Raw genomic sequence first — 20,017 nt, 5'->3', positions numbered from 1 at the left:
CTTTTAAATATGTGAATTAGAAAAAAACTACGTCATCAATATTTAGATCATGAGGTTGCTTTAATCAAATTAAGCCGGTTCAAGACGAACTACACCCGCCTTGGTTGTTGAATGGTTAATTCCGCTTAATGGCGTCGAATAAGCTAAAGCAAAGTGCAGCGACCAAACACAAACGCTCAACAAAGACAACATAACGTCAATAAATCTCACCTTTGTGTTTTCACAGAATGTGAGCATATGGAAACAAGGATGAGGTGATAAATAAATAGAATAAAGAAAATACACTTACTTGTATCTGTGGCAGCGTCGAGTTACGTGGTTTCACGTTCGTATCTGCAATTGTGGTGCGTTCAATGGTCGTCGAATAAGTGAGAAAAGGCTGCCTTCAACCAAATTCATGTAATAATTACTTTTTTTGTGCATGTAAACATAGTGTGTATGTGTGTTGGTGAAGACGTGTCTGCTCTTTATAGAACTGATCCCTCACTCAAAACACACAAAAGCTCAAGAATGTATCAACAATATTTTATTCTCTACAAGTTTGTGTTATTTTTTTCCTATTTGACATTTCAAACCAACAGTAAGAACAAATTTATATCTTTACATATTTACAAATTGGTTTGGTCATTATTTACTGTACATAAGTTGATAAACACTTGAGTCATGGCCACAGGGTGTCAGTGGTTTAGTTTACGGTTTGTTAACATAAAATCCACATTTTGAGCCGGCCATTGTCCCCTGAAGAATAACAGAGGATATTTGAATGATAAGAGCCAGGGCGGGGGGATGGCAAAAAACACAGAATGGCAAATAATGTGAATTTCTGACCCACTCATTGTTGGACATTTTAGTTTGGATGTGTTTGGGTGAGTAGAAATATGCTTTTTTTATTGGAGCAAGTGAATATTGGAAACAATCATGACTATGGACAAAAGTAATGAGACACGTCATTATGACGACAAAGTAAAAATGGAAGAAACAATAACCAATCATGCCTTCATGCACCTTGCTTTATTTCCATTAAACTGGAGGCACAGAATAGTGAAACGTGGAAGCTAAATAATTCATATTCAGGTGGAAGTAAATTGTTTTGTCTCAACCCTAATGGTGATTAATGTGTCTCAATACTTTTCTCCACACCGTGTCAATGTTATTCTGGCTACTTGACATGTTTTCTAATCAGCATCAGCATGTTTTCATTTGGTTTCCTTCTCATTTGTCTGCAGAATGGCAAAGTATGACAAGATAAACATATATGAGACACAACAAAATTGGACTCCGAACTCTATTTTAAGGGGACCTATTTTGCTTTTTGCACTTTTTGACCTATAAATGTAGTTTTTAAACAATACCGACGTTTCATATAATCATGTTTTCGCATTCGGAAGTGAGCCCTGAAAGAAGTTTGAAATGACTCAAAACGCTCGGTTTCAAAAGGCGTGGTAAAACTGCCCCTTTGTGATGTCACAGAGGTGCAGACTTCCTTATATGTCTCATAGTTACAAGCACTTCGGGCGTGGGACCGTGGAATAAATTAAAATTAAAATAGACAGTTTTGTCAGGAAGCACAAATAACAAGGAAATACAATTGGAATAGGTGCAGATTCTGGAAAATATAACAAGTTTTCTGTGCTGGTTATTGTGTGTAGCTGCTCTATAGGAGACCAATAAGGGTCGAAAAAATTTGCATAATAGGTCCCCTTTAAATGATATTGATGTGCGGGGTCAGCTCCTGGCAAAACACTCAATGCGTTTTTTTAGGGGGCCCACATGTTATGAAACACTCTGGCCACGTTCAAGTCGGTTTTCAAGCGCACTGTTTATATTTTCAATAATCGGAGCGTTGGAGGGTGCATTCAGTTGATTTTGATCCCTAGTAATATCAAAGACTGAAACAGGCCCACAAAAAGCCGACACAATGACACAAGAAGATGACAGTGGATCAGTGCACAATGCAACAATTTCCTAAGACGGAATGAGTTTGCATTTTTCTTAACAATTCTTAAAAAGTCAGAGAATACAAACAAATGAATGCTGCATAAGGTATTGAGAGGATATTGCAGTTAATGCATAATTTTTAGGTGATTATTTTGACCATAAATAACGCAAAACCAGACCTGCAAACTACAAACAAAACAAATCCCTTGAATGAATAAAAGTATTTTCTTGACATACTTCTAATGCAAGAAAAAAAAATGTGGCGTGCGGGGTACACACGTTCCCATTGCTCTTGTGTGGCTTTTCTCCAGGTAATCCAATTGTCCAAAACTGTGCATGTAAAGTTAACTATTAAAACTCAAAATTTACTTTACATTGCCCTTGTGATTGACAGGCGACTATTCCAGAATCAGCTGGGATAGGCTCCAGCTTCACCAGTGAACAGGATAAATATTATAAAATGTATAGCTGGGTCAGATTAGTTTTATTTTATATTCTAATCTACAGTTGAAGTTATAATTAATATGTACAATATAAAAGTAGGGTCTTTGTGTGTGTAGGAGGGGAAAACCACCTTTAAATATAGTTAATCTTTTATAAAGCATTTATCAAATAAGACTTCTTGTAACAGCAGCACAGATGTGACATAACTCAGAAAAGGATGACGATGTTAAAATGTAGACAAAACTCTGCAGGGTTCCAGGTTATTTATACTTTTTTTGACTGTTAATCATCTTCACCATTGTATAACAAAAAGCATGTATTGTGAATGATTTTCCAAAATATGAAGAAACAGGACAGTAATAATGAGACGGTTCTTCCTAACAAGACGGCAGGCTGTCTAAGTTGCTCTAAAAAGTGCATAAACACAATAAAAATAGTTGTATTTAATGAAGTATACTATGTAGTACACTGCAGCTATCAAACATGCCGTAGTCTTCTCTTCTAAGGCCGTTTCAACCATCATATCATTCGAACATTCACCTTATCAATGCGTCATCATCGTTATTATTATGAACAGGATCACTATTATTAGTTTGATTTGCTTCATTAGACGTAACAACTGTGAAAAAAAAATGAATTCTTATCCTAAAACACAGGACACATGCATTTATGAAGGATTTTGAGCTGACTCTAGTCCACTTGTGCGGTATTGAAACCTGCAATTTTTCAAATTTTTTTTTTTAATCATCCAACAAGAATGTAAACCCAATGAAATGATGATTTGAATTCTGTCGTCTGCGTTCAAATAAAAGTAATGATCATTTCCGTGAAGAAATTGGCATTTTATGAACTCTGCACTGCAAAATCCTACTGTGTTCCGAGATAATAATAAAAAAAAATAAAGTAAGCGGAGTAGCGAAAGACATGGTTGTAATCGTAAAATAAAGGGCAGCAGGCTGTTTCAGCCCATATTCTGTTTGTTTTTCATCACTGGATTTCAAACAACAAAAACTAATTAAGTCCTGGTTTCGAACCGGATTTCAGACCAGCGAGCCTGCTCTGCTTTGGGCGGGCACCATGACAGGCACCGCCCCCATCCGCTCCAGCGTGGACTGACTCACGGCGTAGGAGTGCGTGTGCTGCCCGTGCGTGGGTGTCACCACGGGTTTTAGGCTCACAGAGCCGTTGCTGCGCACCATAGTGGGGGGCGACGGGGCGGAGTTTGTGGTGACCACCAGTGTCTTTGGGGGTGGGAGCGTGTGGCTGCCATTGGCAAAGGAAGTTGTTGTTGTGGTTGTGGGCTGAGCGTGGCGAGACAGCGGCGCCGAGCCCGGGGCGGTGACCGCTGAGCTGTGGGCGTGGCCCGGGTTCTGGGACTGTCTGTGTCCGTGCGTGCCGTGCACCGCGTTGGAGAAGGTCTGCCGCGTGTCTCCGTTGTAGCGCGTGTACGAGTTGGTGTCGTAGTTGGGTTTGGGGTTGTGCCAGTAGCGACTGTTGTAGGTGTTGGTGGACGTCAGGGTGTCGTTCTCCGAGGACGAGGCGTCGGCGTGAAACGCTTTCACTGATGATGACCTTTTCGGTGGGAGGTCGTCTTCCCTGTGGACGTGAGCATGTGAGAGGTCAGGTGGAATGTCCACTTTCCAAATAAATGGAAGATGGAATTCAACAGCGTTTCTCTGCTTTTGAAATTCCACCCTCAGGCATCTCTGTGTGGAATTTGCATGTTCTCCCCGTGCATGCGTGGGTTTTCTCCGGGTACTCCGGTTTCCTCCCACATTCCAAAAACATGCTAGGTTAATTGGCGACTCCAAATTGTCCATAGGTACAAATGTGAGTGTGAATGGTTGTTTGTCTATATGTGCCCTGTGATTGGCTGGCCACCTGTCCAGGGTGTACCCCGCCTCGTGCCCGAAGACAGCTCGTGAGGACCCGCGACCCTCGTGAGGATAAGCGGTAGAAAATTAATGAATGAATGAACTTTTGACATTTCATCATTGCACCTTTGGCCCCATGGTGGGTTATTTAGCAGTCACACTTGTTACAACAACCAATGTGAAATGTTGGTGAAAAAGATTGATGAAAACCAAATTACATTAAATTCAAAAAATAATAATAATACATTTTTGACTGTATTTCACTCAATGCATACAGTGAATCTCTAGAAATGTAATTAAATTTGACTTAGTGAAATAAATGACCTTTTTAAAGATGGGGTTGAGATGCAACTGTCAATACAACCAGTGAATGCTTTGCACACTTTTTACAACATTTATGTCTAACTTTGATTTGTTACTACATTACTTTCAATTTATGTATACGATCGTTCCATTTTATGGAACAATTTGGAACGATTGTTGCATAAAATGAGGAGCAGAAGAGGTGAACGCTGTCTCACGTTGCTCGGTTCTGCTCCCAGGATCACACAGTAAATAAACCTTTCCCTGATGATCTCAGGTGTGGGGATGCCACAGGGAATGGTCATGGTAATGGTAATGGTAATGGTTTTATTTCATTTGAACATGCATCAGATTCCAATTGAGTGCATCCCATAATCAGTTCACAGTTCCATGTCCAAAAGGAGTAGGAAGAAGCAAAGCTTATTAAATCCTACCCCTCCATCTGGTACTTTTACAATCAGTAACTGTTACATTTGTTCACTTCCTGCTTTCTTAATTTAATTTAATTTAATTTAATTTAATTTAATTTAATTTAATTTAATTTAATTTAATTTAATTTAATTTAATTTAATTTAATTTAATTTAATTTAATTTAATTTAATTTAATTTAATTTAATTTAATTTAATATTTTATTCTCATATATTTGTAATAATTCTAAATTTTAACATTTTCTACCTTCATCTTTTTATTAAAATACCAGTTGTTGTTGAATGTTAATGTTGGTTCTTGGGTTAATACGGTGTAGCATAGCTTAACAGTAACAGTGATCTACCTGATCTCATTGGGGATCTCCTCCTCGTCATATTTGTTCTTATTCTTCCAGTAGTAAAGGGTGACCACCACCAACATGGAGAAGATGATGACCGCCAACACTCCGGTAGCAATTGTCCCTGCTATCAGACCCACACTCTGAGGCTGGGCTGGAGAAGAGACCAAATATCAGCAACATCTGATGTTTGTCACCAAGCATGGAAATGTCATGACTTTTCAGAACAGGACAGAAAAAACAAAACACATTCCTCAGCGTCAAGCTGTCTAATCCCTGACCCCGTCTGACACCCCCCCCCATCCTCATTTTGGTCTGATTGTGTCAAAAATGCAGATTTTTACCATCTCCAACCGCCTGTCTCCCAAATATCACACAGAAGAAGGCTTTATAAACTTTCTATCTTTCAGTTCTTGAGTGAAATGTCTATAAATAAATACAAAATGTCACCCGGTGACAGCAATAGAACGGCGTGTTTAGCATACTTACGTGCGACAACCTGAAGATTGATCAAGCATGTGCTCTTGCCAATAGCATTGCTGGAGGTGCACTGGTAGAGTCCTGAGGTGCTGGTGCTGATGTTTCTCAGGGTGACGGTGCCCTGCATCTGGTCTGGGGAACACATAAGGACCGCAGCGTGATTAAAAGCATGGACGCACATTCGTGGCAGCCATATTTGCATGAAACAAGACACATGTACCATTAGAAAGCGTTGAATTGCATTCTAAGCCATTTGGTTATCATTTCAACTACTTCTACAATCAACCACTAGATGGTGCTATTTAGCTTCAATATAAAATGAACTACAATGGGATGCTCTGGAGCACAAAAAAGATTCAAGTCTGTGTGTTATTAATCATGTCTGTTGACAATAATAGTTTAATAGTTAATAGTTAAATTAATAACACTCAGTCAAAACTAAGCCTGACTGTCTTGAATTCTGCTGATCGTCTACCTAATCCTGGGGTGTCCAAAATGTTCCACTGATGGCCCCAAACTGAAAAATGAAAGGATGCAGGGGACACGTTGACATTTTGGAAACCAACACATATGGATATGCTAAGAAGTTATACAAATCTGCATTTCATCTTTGTGATATGGATGAAAAAGCGTATTTGAGAATTAATTTTCCAAATATTTCAATTTTATTCTTAAATACTTTAAAAAACTTTTTCCTCAACCTAACTTACTTTATTTGTATGGGTATTTTTTTAAATAATAATAAGACTTAAAATTTATTTATTATTTATTAAAAATATAACATCGTTTTATTTAATATTTCAACATTATGCTATTTAAATTATTTTTATGTATTATTTTATATTTATTATTTTTATAATTATTAAAAGTATTTTTCATCATAATGTTACGATTTTCTTTTAAAATGACGACTTAAAAAAAATATATATACATTTGCCAAATGTTTCAATTTTTGCTCCTGTTTTTTTGTTTTCTTGTTAATTAAATTTTTTGTATGTGCAAAGGGCCAAATAAAAAAATAGTAGGCCGCAAATGACCCCCGGGGCCGCACTTTGGACACCACTGACCTAATCTATTGGCCACTGAGCTTAAACCGCATATATTCACAAGCAGATTTCAAAATGAATGAAAATGAATGACATTGAATTAGCTGTGTACACTACTGGCTTTTTTAAGGCTTTGATTCACATGAAGAAAAATAAATGTATGCAAAACCAACAAAGTTTGTTGCAGAATTTTGCAATACTGGTTGTTTTGATTTTTACAATTCCAGGTGCCTTTGCATTTTGCCTTTATGTATCGTAGCCTTTCATTGACCAGCGGTGTACACACAGTGAAATAGGCGATGAAGACTGTCTGCTGTGCAAAGGGCACAGCCGGAAAAGAGAGGAGAGGCCACTAAAGCGCTACTCTCTGCCGCTGAAGACCAGCTGCACGGTGACAACATCCAGTTTAACACATGCAAGTGCTTCTTGGATGAAGTGTGAACACTGCGGCAGAATTGGTAGTCAGCATGAGAGAAGACGGATCTGCGATAAACGCCACAAATTCTTCATGACATCACATCACACAAACACGCACATACATTTCATATCACTCCGTGGGTCATCGACCGTCAGCAAGATCACAGGATGGGAATCTCCAGGTGGCGGGAGGCCTCACACACGGTGACGGTGGTGATGATGGAGGAGCGTTATGTGTGTGTTACATTTACCAGCAAAGGTGGGGCAAAAGGGAACCCCGACGGCCAGCTTGTTTCTAATACCTTGCATGGCGTTGTGCGGCAGCTTGGGCAACGCGTCCAGCTTCTCCCATGAGTAGGACGGTGTGGGAATACCTTCATCTGAGCTGCAAAACAGCATGATGTCGCTTCCCACATCCAGCGTTCCTTGGATTCGACAGGCTGGCACCGAGGGGGGCACTGGCAGAGCGAAAAGAGTGGGTGGTGACGGTTTAATCGCTTTAGAAGGGAAATCACATCAAATTTTCTGCCTCATTAGTCTGTACATGATATGGTCTTTAAAGGGCTTGTTGTTGTCAACAGGTACATCTGCTTCATATCAGCATCCGGAATACATTTTATGGGTCCATGGTGCTGGAGCCTATCCCAGCTGTCTTTGGGCGAGAGGCGGGGTACACCCTAGACTGGTCGCCAGTCAATCACAGGGCACATATAGACAAACTAACTGGGAACTGATTATGGGATGCACTCAATTGTAATCTGATGCATGCATGAAGGAAAGGTTTATTTACTGTGTGATCCCGGGAGCACAAGCTAGCAACGTGAGACAGCGTTCACCTCTTCTGCGCCTCATTTTATGCAACAATCGTTCAAAATTGTTCCATAAAATGGAACGATCGTATACATAAATTGAAAGTAATGTAGTAACAAATCAAAGTTAGACATAAATGTAGTAAAAAAAAGTGTGCAAAGTATTCACTGGCTGCATTGACAGTTGCATCTCAACCTTTAAAAAGGTAATTTATTTCACTAAGTCAAATTTAATTAAATTTCTAGAGATTGACTGTATGCATAGAGTGAAATACAGTCAAAAATGTATTATTATTATTTTTTTATATAATGTAATTTGGTTTTCATCAATCTTTTTCACCAACATTTCACATTGGTTGTTGTAACAAGTGTAACTGCAAAATAACCCACCATGGGGCCAAAGGTGCAATGACCAGAAATGTCAAAAATTCATTCCTTTTCTACCGCTCATCCTCACGAGGGTCGCAGGGGGGTGCTGGAGCCTATCCCAGCTGTCTTTGGGCGAGAGGCGGGGTACACCCTGGACTGGTGACCAGCCAATCACAGGGCACATATAGACAAACAACCATTCACACTCACATTCATACCTATGGACAATTTGGAGTGGCTAATTAACCTAGCATGTTTTTGGAATGTGAGAGGAAACCGGAGTACCCGGAGAAAACCCACGCATGCACGGGGAGAGCATGCAAACTTCACACAGAGATGGCCGAGGGTGGAATTGAACCCTGGTCTCCTAGCTGTGATATCTGCGCGCTAACCACTTGACCACTGTGCCGCCTGACTTTTAGATTATTTATTTTGGCGATCTTGAGTCCCACAAGAGGCGGTCGGAGACACTCTTACGTGCTTCAAGGAAGAGGATCTTAAAATGTGTGGGGATTAGCCAACACTGAACTCGTAGGGAGCGAATATTAACTACAATCACAGTGTAGAAAAGTAAACAAACAAAGGGAAAGTACTACTAATACTACTTATGGGGAAACCTGGGTAAATCTGAAACATGTAATTTTATCAACTTCTTACAAAACAAGTGCCGCAAAGCATGCTGGGTAGCCAGAACTAATTGGAGTGATGTTGACCAACTATTCATGTTCTGAAGAACTGTTCATATCCTGAACTGTTATTAATAAAGATTACAAAAACTAGATCATATATAATAATAATAATAATAATTATTATTATTATATTATATTATAATATTAATAATAATATTATATAATATTTGAAACCCTTGATGCAGGCTGATGAAGCCCCCTCATTTAAATCAATAAAATATAATTTAACTGAGTACAAACTAATCTTGATTTTTGTAAGAAAAAAAAAACCAAACCAAACAGACAAGCATAGCTACCTAGCACAGTCAGCCCGATGACGCCAATATTGCGCCCCCCTCTGTCCGGGAGGTTGTTGACCAGACACTGATACGTCCCCGTGTCTGACAGCTGGGTGTTGTTGATGAAGATGGAGGCACTTGTACTTGGCATGGTGGACACAAAACCCACACGGCCGTTGAGGTGGTTAGCTAGGCTGAACACCTGGCCGCCCTGGTAGATTATCACCTGGATTGGGACAGGAAGGGTAGAGGAACATATTAAGTTAAATATAAAAGTGGACAGGATAAGTCCCAATGGGGCGAGACAAAATCTAACAAGGGAAAAAGTGTTAAAAACACTGTTTATGACAAAAAAAAAAAAAAAAATTGGGACTTACTAAAATTTACACTGCATAAACTGAAATCCAAGTACACAAATTTGACATATATTGCTTTACAAAAGTAGATTCAACAAAAACATCAAAGCAACACTTTTGCTCCCGTTTTTCACGGTATCAACTCAAAGACCTAAAACACGTCCTTTATGCGCTCTCACATATTGTTCATAAATCTGTCTAAATCTGTGTTAGTGAGCATTTATAATTTATCCACCTAAGAGGTGTGGCATGTCAAGATGCTGATGAAACAGTAAGATTATTGCACAGGTGTGTGTAGGTTGGCCACAATAAAAGGCCACTCCAGATGAGCCGTTTAACTGTATTGGGGACGACACCATTCACTATTTGCGTTCTTTCAGTTCAGCTCATGAAAAATGGGAGCAAAACTTTTATATTTTTGTTGATTGCATTTTTATCATGTACATAACTTTAGCAACACGTGCAACACGTAACTTTAGCCACAAAAGCATGCTGGGAGCCGGCATCATTCCCGTCGCTGGGAATGCTTCCCTGCTTCCATGCATGATATTCAGCACCTGTTCTGTAAAAAAAATTGCTTGTTTGTCTTTTTTAAATCTTCAAACTATTTAATTTTTCTACTTGTGGAATAGTATGAGTTTATTCTCATATTATTAGAACTTTTTAACTACTTTTAAAACAAAGTAATTTTCCAAAAATAAAAATTTTAATATGCATTCTGGCTTCACAAAAAGTATATATTTTTATATTTTACTATAATGACATTATTTTTTTGTCTAAATATAATGTTATTCTTGCAAAACAAAAATATTTTCTCATTAGATTTTTTTCTCTTAATATTTTTATTTTTGAAATTTTCTTTAGGCCAATAAAAAAAAAAAAACCCAAATGTCACAATTGGCCCACGAGGAGCTGGAACTGGCCACTTATGACACTAGAGGGGGACCAAGCTCTACTGGCAGCATGTAAAAAAAATAAAAATGAAAAAAAATCAGGATTATATTAGTATACTGGAATAAACTGAACTGCCTTCAGGAAAAAAACAAACAGAAATATAATCTAAAATCCTTCTGTTTGAATAAGTGGTCGCTTTTAGTTGAGCGAGTAGATACCATACTAAAAGTACGCTTTCTCGGAGCTATAGGGCTCTTAAGATAAAAGCATCCATTTAATGCTATGCATAATTGAAAACATTTGACTTCAAATATGCCAACTGCTATCTGTTGAATGCAGAAACAGCACCGCTGACAACCAAATCCTGATGTTTGAACATCAGACCTGAGAACCGTGACATCACCAACACTCCTGTTCACATCTCTGAGAAATATGGGGACATATTCCAAAACATGAAGCGACACCTGGGTTTTCAAAGCCTAGTTTTTGTATGATTTGTTGTTTGTGACTACGACTTTGCACCAGTTTTGGTATTATCATATAATATTGTGCTTAACCTTCTTCTTGTGTTAGATTTCTGGTATCATCTCTTAGGTCAGGGGTGCTCATTAAGTCGATCGCGATCTACCGGTCGATCGCGGAGGTGGTCACTAAAATGAGTGAAGTAGCTGGACCAAGTAAAAGGGCAAAAACATATCACTTCCATACGGATATGGAATATTATACGGATATTATGATACGGATATTATCCATGACTGATAAACATTTGGAAGTGTGCTTGAGGCTGGCTATCAGCAGCTACTGTCCGGACTATGCATCCCTGGCTGGTTCAATTCAGTGCAAGTCATCAAAGTAAACTCAGGTAATTACAAAAAAATTTAATAGTTAATTATGTGTGTTTTGCAATATTGGCTCATTTGGTTATGTAAGGTACATCAACATACATTGTACGTACAAATAATCCTCAATACATTTGAAAATAAATAGATGTTTTGCATTTTTGTAGTGGGTAGATCATTTTGACTCGGTCATTTTAAAAGTAGCTTGCATGCTGAAAAAGTGTGAGCACCCCTGTCTTAGGTTAACGGGTCGGTTTTGACCCGTGTTTTAAATCAGCTATAAAATACGCTAAAAACAATAAGTTACCATCAGATTTGCTTCTCATGTCTTGGTTACCTTCTTAGGCTTCCTCATTAATACTTTTGGTGTGGGCATGTAGGCCTTTTTTGTCACTATACCCCTCCATTTCAGTTTCCAAAAATGGTAAAAATGAACGTCAAAAGAATCATATTAATAGATTGAAGGTTCTTTTGTTACCTGGCTATTACTGAGGGCTATAGAACATATCTCTTAAATCAATTAGTTTTATTTATTTTCTCATTTTAGTATTAATCACTAAAGAAACATCTATGGTGTTCGGGTGAATTTTGACCCATATATATTCATGTCAAGAAAAGGTAGAAAAAGTGATTGTTTTCAACAACAAAACTTTAGTATAAACTTAAATGAAAAAGCAGAACAGGTCCAGATCTTGGTTCACTGTACTTCTTGCCATTCGTTCCATGATCCAAATTGTTCTTTCCATGATCCAAATTGTTCTTTCCATGATCCAAATTGTTCTTTCCATGATCCAAATTATAAATGTGAAATCAGCTAATCAAATGAGTGAATTCACCTCACATGTCTGGACCTCGTTTTTCTACTGGTATACTGGAAAAGCGGTCAAAATGAGAATCCCCTGAAGCTTCCATGATGAGAAGAGGAGCTGGTTGTCATTGTGTTGGCTAATTGTACACTTATGATTTCAGTTTTGGCTCAAAATATTGCTTTATAGTCATATTATTATAACCGGGTCGAAATCGACCCTAACAATACAGTGGTCATAATTTCAACCAGACCATTTTAAAATGTAATAAAAAATATTTTTGGGGTTTTATTTTGTTGAAATAGAGTTTCCTGACAAAGTCAAAAAGCCTTGATGCAATAAACAAATGTTATGTGATTCTTTTTATGCATTAAAATGTAAAACGGGTCGCTGCCGACCCTAACACAAGAGGAGGGTTAACAAACTATTCCCTTTTCCTTGTATTGTATCATCAAAATTGAGTGCCCAAACAAAGTAGCCTACTGGCTTCTGATTCGCTGTCCGTGCATTTTGAGAGGCGGAGTACACCCTGGACTGGTGGCCAGCCAATCACAGGGCACATATAGACAAACAACCATTCACACTCACATTCATACCTATGGACAATTTGGAATCACCAATTAACCTAGCATGTTTTTGGAATGTGGGAGGAAACCGGAGTACCTGGAGAAAACCCACACATGCACAGGGAGAACATGCAAACTCCACACAGAGATGGCCGAAGGTGGGGAAAGACAAAATAAGAAGCCAAAAAGTTACCACTTCCACACAAAATAGGAGGAGAACTCATTCATTCATTATTCATTCATTTTCTACCGCTTATCCTCACCAGTCGCAAGGGTGCTGGAGCCTATCCCAGCTGTCTTTGGGCGGGGTACACCCTGGACTGTTGGCCAGCCAATCACAGGGCACATATAGACAAACAACCATTCACACTCACATTCATACCTATGGACAATTTGGAGTCGCTAATTAACCTAGCATGTTTTTGGAATGTGGGAGGAAACCGGAGTACCCGGAGAAAACCCACACACGAGGAGAACATGCAAACTCCCCACAGAGATGGCCGAAGGTGGGCAAAGACAAAATAAGAAGCCAAAAAGTTACCACTTCCACACAAAATAGGAGGAGAACTCATTTATTCATTCATTCATTTTCTAATGCTTTTCTTCACGAGGGTCGCGGGGGTTGCTGGAGCCTATCCCAGCTGTCGGAGTACCCGGAGAAAACCCACACACGAGGAGAACATGCAAACTTCACACAGAGACCTCCAAGCGGAGATTCGAACCCGGGTCTTCTGACCATTTCTACCAAATTAAATCATAAACAAAGTTAGCATTGTATTTAAAAGCTTCTCGCTCTGATTAACAACAGATTGAAAAGCTCGTTTGTGCGGCAACATGCAAAACGGCCCTCACCCCTGAACTGGTGGCGCACAAAGGAGGACACACACAAACACATTTTGTGCACATGCGCACACGACTCGCAGACAGAGGGGAATCAAAAGGGGCTATTCACTTGCTTGAAAAGAGTCCTCATTGAACTGTTCAAAGACGGAGCCAGCGAAACAACCGGCTTCAGTGTATGTGTGTGTGTGTGTGTGTGTGTGTGTGTGTCCGTGTGTGCATGAGAAGGCTAGTTTTGATGAAAGCGCACAAGTGTGTGTGTATGCGACTTTGCTGTCCTGCACTGCTGCTGCTTAACGGTTGTAAATTGCACCGCTGCAATTTCCTGAGTGCAGTGCGCTCGCTTTGTCCTCTTACGTGCAGATGAATAGGCAGCTCCTCAGCTGTGATGAGAGCCTGCGACTTCATCTCCTCCATGTCTGTGGGCTTTTCGGTGTGTCAGTGTGCATTCATTTACTCCCGGGAATAGTGTAACAGTGTATCTCGGATTGTGGTCGTGTGATTGTTCTGCCAAAATAACCGTCCCCGCTGTAAGACTCCTGCGTACTCTCCCTAGAATTGAGTCTTTTTCCCGTCACTTTACACCAGCGTGGCCTGCGTCACACTCTGATGACCTGACAATATAATTTGCATGCTCGCTGAAAATGAGCCAATAAAGCGACCTCCTGATGTAACATTCGATTTGTTTGTGCATGAATGAGCGGCGGATTAAAGCAGCTGATAACAATTTTTGCATTTTTGTGTGCAGTTCATGAGCTTTTGCAGCAGTAAGGCTAACAATTAATGTATTTTTTAAAATTTGAAATGCAGTACTGGTTAAACAGTATAGAGTCTAAAATCACCTCATCCTGCCGCGTGACCTGCTTGGCTTTGCTGCCGTGCGCCGACAGAAAAGAGGTCAGCCCTGGTGTTCAGACGACGGACAGAGCAAAGAACTCACACTGAGCCACGTCTGGACATGCCAGTGCCCGCCTAGCGGTAATCAGTAAACCTCCACGATATCCTTTCTTACCGAAAACATGATGTGCTGCAAATGCAACCCGACTCCTTACCTGCGGTGATTTTGTGGTCGCCATAGCCTACTTCTGAGCAACCCAAAGGATCTTTTGGCTGCGAACACGAGGGACACAGCTACCGCCTAAATAAAGCCTGAATAAACCTCTAAACCCCCACAGCCTTCCTTCAATTTTCTAACCATAAGCCGTCACTGTTATCTCTTTCTATCCTCTGAGACATGGCCTCAACAATATGGGCCTGCACTCACTTTTATACTGCAGGTTTGCATACACTTTACTCCTCATATGCTTTACTGTAATGGGAATGGTAATGGTTTTATTTCACTTCAACATGCATCAGATTTCAATTGAGTGCATCCCATAATCAGTTCCCAGTTCCACATGTCCAAAAGGAGTAGGAAGAAGCAAAGCTTATTAAATCCTACCCCTCCATCTGGTACTTTTACAATCAGTAACTGTTACATTTGTTCACTTCCTGCTTTCCTAATATAATTTTTTTTGTTAAATTAAATTAAATTAAATTAAATTAAATTAAATTAAATTAAATTAAATTAAATTAAATTAAATTAAATTAAATTAAATTAAATTAAATTAAATTAAATTAAATTAAATTAAATTAAATTTTAATCACGTACCGAAGTACCAGGTGATATGAGCATCCAATGCCATAATGGGTACCATAGTAAGTGTCAATATAGTGATATATATAGCACATCATGACTGGTTCAAGACTCTTCATCCTTGTATTTAGCAAACATCAACTGCTTGTATTGTTTCTTGAATTGGCTCATCGTTGTGCATTGTTTGAGGGTCTTACTCAATCCATTCCATAGTTTGATTCCACATACTGAAATGCTATGGCTAGCATAACGTGGTCCTAGTATTTGTGATTTTAGAAATAAAGAGTTAGTATGTTCTCTGTAGGCGGCATTATGAATTATCCTTACTGACCTTTTTTGCAGTACATTTAGCGAGTGAAGATTGCTTTTATAGTCATTACCCCATATTTCCACACAATAAGTAAGATATGGTAGATATGGTTATTGTCAATAAGTACATTGTGTATTTGTTGGATTAGTATCAATAAAATATCTTTATTTTTGCAGTCCTTTTCACCTTTATTTTAATTTCACCATTAAATTGTGTTTTAGTTGACATTTTCATGACATGAAAGTTGTGCTATGAAAGCTTTTACTACAGGCCTAGTGAGTTTGTCTTGGCGCTCTTTTTACTTGTAAAACGTTGGAGGAATGACAATGAAGGAGGATGGCCGCGCACAAATCAGCCTTTTATTGGCGTCTACAAAACAGCGCCGTATATACATTACAGCACACACTCCACACCATAATGCAACTCTTCACTCTTTGATTGGCTCTTTCTAGCAGGCACCGCCCACTATAAACACAATAACAAACACAATACTCCTATTGCTACAATATGATATGAATACCAAATAATAAAAATGTTAAAATATGCCCAAAAAATTTTAAAAAATTAAAAAAATTTTTTTTTTTTTATTGCAATTTTGGCTCAAGCCAAAAATCAGTATGCTGATCAAAAAAATCAGCTGAGGCGACTCCGTAAGGAAAAAGCCAAAGTAAACAAACAAACATCCTTATGTCTCAGGTCAGGATGCTCTGATTGCTTAGCCATCAATCATCCACACATGATCCACATATGTCAATCAGTTGTCCCCTGCTTCCTTCACACAGTGCAGGCGTGGGGCGGCAAACACAGGCCATGAAAAATACATCGTTAAATATATTGAATTCAATAAATAGCTTTAATGTTACACAAATTTAAAGAACAAACACTTAATTTCAAGAAGAAAAATATACACAGAAAAGGATCAAATATGGTCGACAATGTTCCACAGTTATTGGTCCTGTGTAAACAATCCACAATGTGACAATAAAAAGAAATCTGATTAAGTGAATTCTATTGGGAGTTGAGTTTTTTTTTTTTTATTGTGGTTTTATTCGGTCAGGGCGTCCAACAGGGACTGCAATTGTCACGTTTGGAGAGTATGAGACAGATTTATCCTCGGTCAGATTGGAAGGTTGAGATGAGGCTCAGAATTTGATCATCTAAAATACGATGACAGATGTTCTCAATTACAGATTAACATCATTTCTGCACCGCAGATTATCACTGACCTCAATATCACCGCAACATCATTTTACTTCTGACTGCACAATTGGAATATTCTGGGAATAATATTATAACAAATAGTACTTGAAAAAGTTTGTTAAAGCCTTCAATGAAATGGAATTTGAAAAAATTATTTTGAAATTAACTTGAAAATTATAAAAAAAGAATGTATTACTCTGTGCCGTACAGACTGCCATTCAAAGTAGTATTAACTTTGATTCATATAACAGAAAAGGAGCTATAAGTGAACTTACTTAATTACTTAATTACTTAAAACTTACTTAATATAACAGCTTAACTCAACTCTGGCTCTCTCGGGTTTTAAATGATTTGAATAGAATTCTTTGCTCGGACGAAATGCATTATGGGAGGAAATTAAAATAGCTGTTTTTATTTTTTAGTTTTACACTGATATTGTTACTTGTATTGTGTAAAATTTCTTAGCTACCTTTTGGGTTTTTAGTTGCTGTGTGATGACTTTAGCGTTTTTTTTTTTTTAAAGATGTCTCTCTGTATTGAGTAATGACTTCCTGTGTTTTAGAAAGGGTTGAATAGTTTTATAGGTCATGATCGGCTCCTGTCAAATAAAGAGCTACCCGGTCCTTATGGACTCAGGCATGCCACAATATGCCATTTTATGACGTGGACATAAATTAGTTTATTAGTTTTAATTAATTAGTTTTAGTTATTTAGTTTATTATTTTTATAAGTAAATAAACTAATAGATTTAGTAGGTGTGGCTTGAATACTGGTGCATCTTATACACCGGAAATTACAGTAATGCATAAAACAACCATTGCTCATTTTTCGTTTCACAACATTATAAGCTAGGTTAGCGAGGAACACAATATTTCAGTGCATTCTTAACAGAATGGCCATATTTTACTTCATGCGTGGAGACATTTGCGGCACTTTCCACTTCCTGAAGTGGAGGAGGGGGTGGGGGGGTGGGGGGCATGAATGAGCTTTAAGGTGCTTGTCACTGTTGTTCTTCAATAGAGAGAAAAAGCCGAGTTTGTTGTATTTTTTGGTAGCAGCAGTTGGTGTATGTTTATGCTAAGTTAACACTTGCATTTGACTGACAAGATGGAGGATCATATATCCATGCTCATCGGAAGGTGATCGGACTTTTACAACAAAAGTATTGGAACTTCTCCTGGGGAATAAAATGCATGTACTTCATATATAAATAAAAGGTAAGAACACTAAAGACTTTCAGTCCATAATAAAATAAATGGGATGAAGAAGTATTTGAATTATTGAGTATTTGAACGAGTGAATTCTTCTCTTCTTGTTCTCCTATTAATTTAATGAACCTGTTTTAATGGACTTGTATTAATATATTAAAAAAAACACATCAGCCATGAACCTCAATACTAATAACTCACAGAACTATTGAAATAAATTAACATTTTCATGATGCTCTAATTGATTTTAATTCACCTGTAGTTCTTTGTTTACCAATGGAATTGAGCCAAATAGGTACCATGCAATACTAAATTGTAACAACTTCAATATGCATACAATTTCGCTAAACTCACATTGAAATAAACACAATAGCCAACAACATGGAGTCATTCTTATCGATCGAACACAACTCCCCGGAGAGCCTCGAAAATCAAACATACAAACATCATCCACGCAAGCTCGGTATGTGAGACGAACTGACGCTTCTCGTGCTTTTCCCGTGTACCGCAGTTAAATAAGTGACACTGTCGCTTTTTATCTGAACATGGTATTCAAATTTGAGAAGAGCGAGCACGAGCTGAGTGGTCCAAGAGCGCTTTTTAGAGTGCTAACGCAGGCTGCGAGGGTGTGTAAGTGGACAGAGTTCTGTTCAGTAATTCTTAATGGCTTTTAGCATCAACTGTAATCATTTATGACATTCTCTTTTCTCCAAAATGACCTTGTATGAGCACTGCGGCCCGCCCCTCCGCCATGCATATTCACACAAAGTGCTTGTTTCTTTTTTGTGTTGTTGTCATTGCATGGATCGCCGTGTTTTTTATCGCCATGCGTTGTTTGCGTGCATGTGCAACGTGCACTTAAAAAGTTGTCACCAGGTGTGTATGCTTTTAAAGTATGCCTCATGTCGCATATTATGATGTAATGCAACGTGACAGTATACTAGGATGAGACGGTAAAATCTCACAGTAGCTATTCTTGGACGGGATTGACTTTTTGCATGGTTTTGTAGGTATTGATGCATATGTTTAGTCATGTGACAATGTGGAATCACAGTGTGATATGAGTTTGCGTTGTACGGACGCATCGATGACTGACTTCCGCTCGCATGTTTGCGTCTCTGCATGTCGCGTGAAACAAGTAAATATATCTAAACTATGCATGGATGCATGCAGATCTGTGCAGCACTTTGGACCAGCAGCTTGTTCTGAAGCTAGTGTGTGTGTGTGTGTTATCGTGTCGTATGTGTGGAGTGAACAGCTGCGATATAGAGCCTGTAGTGGGCACGAGGTAATTAGTGCAGAAGATGATCATATTATTTGGACGGCCGACCAGCGAAGGTTCAAAGTGAGGGGAGGCAGGTGAGCTTGTACGGCCTGCAGCTGCATGTTAAATAACTTCAAAATAAATCACAGAAGTCCTGAAAAGGGGGAAGGACGTGTTAAGGCGAGAGAAAAGGAAGGTGAGAAAAAAAAAAAAAAACACACACAAAGGAGAGCGGCACAGCAAGAAGCGTAGGATTTTTAACTACCAACACAATAAAGATGCAAATATTCAGTGCATTCCTGAAAATGAGCAAAAAGTCGGTATACATTTTGAGAAATGTAAGTAGCGCTAGCAGGCGTTGCGGTCCTAATGTGACAGACTTTTCAAAAGCAGGGACACACACACAACCTCTACATCTACTAAAACCAAATCTCTACTGTAGGATCTCCAAGGTGCGTTCAGAGGCACCAAAAAAGAATATCATGTTTGCATAAATGGTCCTCTGTATATGGTGACAGATTTTGTTTCAGCTTAATTGATAAATTAATTTCTGCAATTAAAGATTCCTTATTTATATATTGAATATTTTCATCGTGCGACCTGCTTACAACCTTGTAAATACAGTTGAACATTATAAGAGCCCTCAGGACATGAAGTAACACCCCTATAGTTACTTTACACTCA

The 20,017-nt window shown here is 38.6% G+C and overlaps 1 protein-coding gene across 2 annotated transcripts in view; it reads right to left on the bottom strand.

The window, feature by feature from the left end:
- Nucleotides 1-509: 509 nt before the first annotated feature.
- igsf11 (immunoglobulin superfamily member 11) overlaps nt 510-20,017 on the bottom strand; it is a 125,087-nt gene continuing 105,579 nt past the window's right edge. For both annotated transcript variants that reach the window (XM_058080758.1, XM_058080759.1), the window contains 5 exons: nt 9,433-9,640; nt 7,572-7,727; nt 5,816-5,938; nt 5,333-5,480; nt 510-3,978 (listed from right to left, as the gene is read on the bottom strand). In XM_058080758.1, the coding sequence (XP_057936741.1) occupies nt 3,423-3,978; nt 5,333-5,480; nt 5,816-5,938; nt 7,572-7,727; nt 9,433-9,640 (1,191 nt within the window). In that variant the 3' untranslated portion in view covers nt 510-3,422. The remainder of the gene's footprint in view (nt 3,979-5,332; nt 5,481-5,815; nt 5,939-7,571; nt 7,728-9,432; nt 9,641-20,017) is intronic.

Source organism: Doryrhamphus excisus, chromosome 8, assembly GCF_030265055.1.
Source record: "Doryrhamphus excisus isolate RoL2022-K1 chromosome 8, RoL_Dexc_1.0, whole genome shotgun sequence".
In the NCBI taxonomy this organism is placed as follows: Eukaryota; Metazoa; Chordata; class Actinopteri; order Syngnathiformes; family Syngnathidae; genus Doryrhamphus; species Doryrhamphus excisus.
This window is presented reverse-complemented; position numbering and strand designations above follow the sequence as displayed.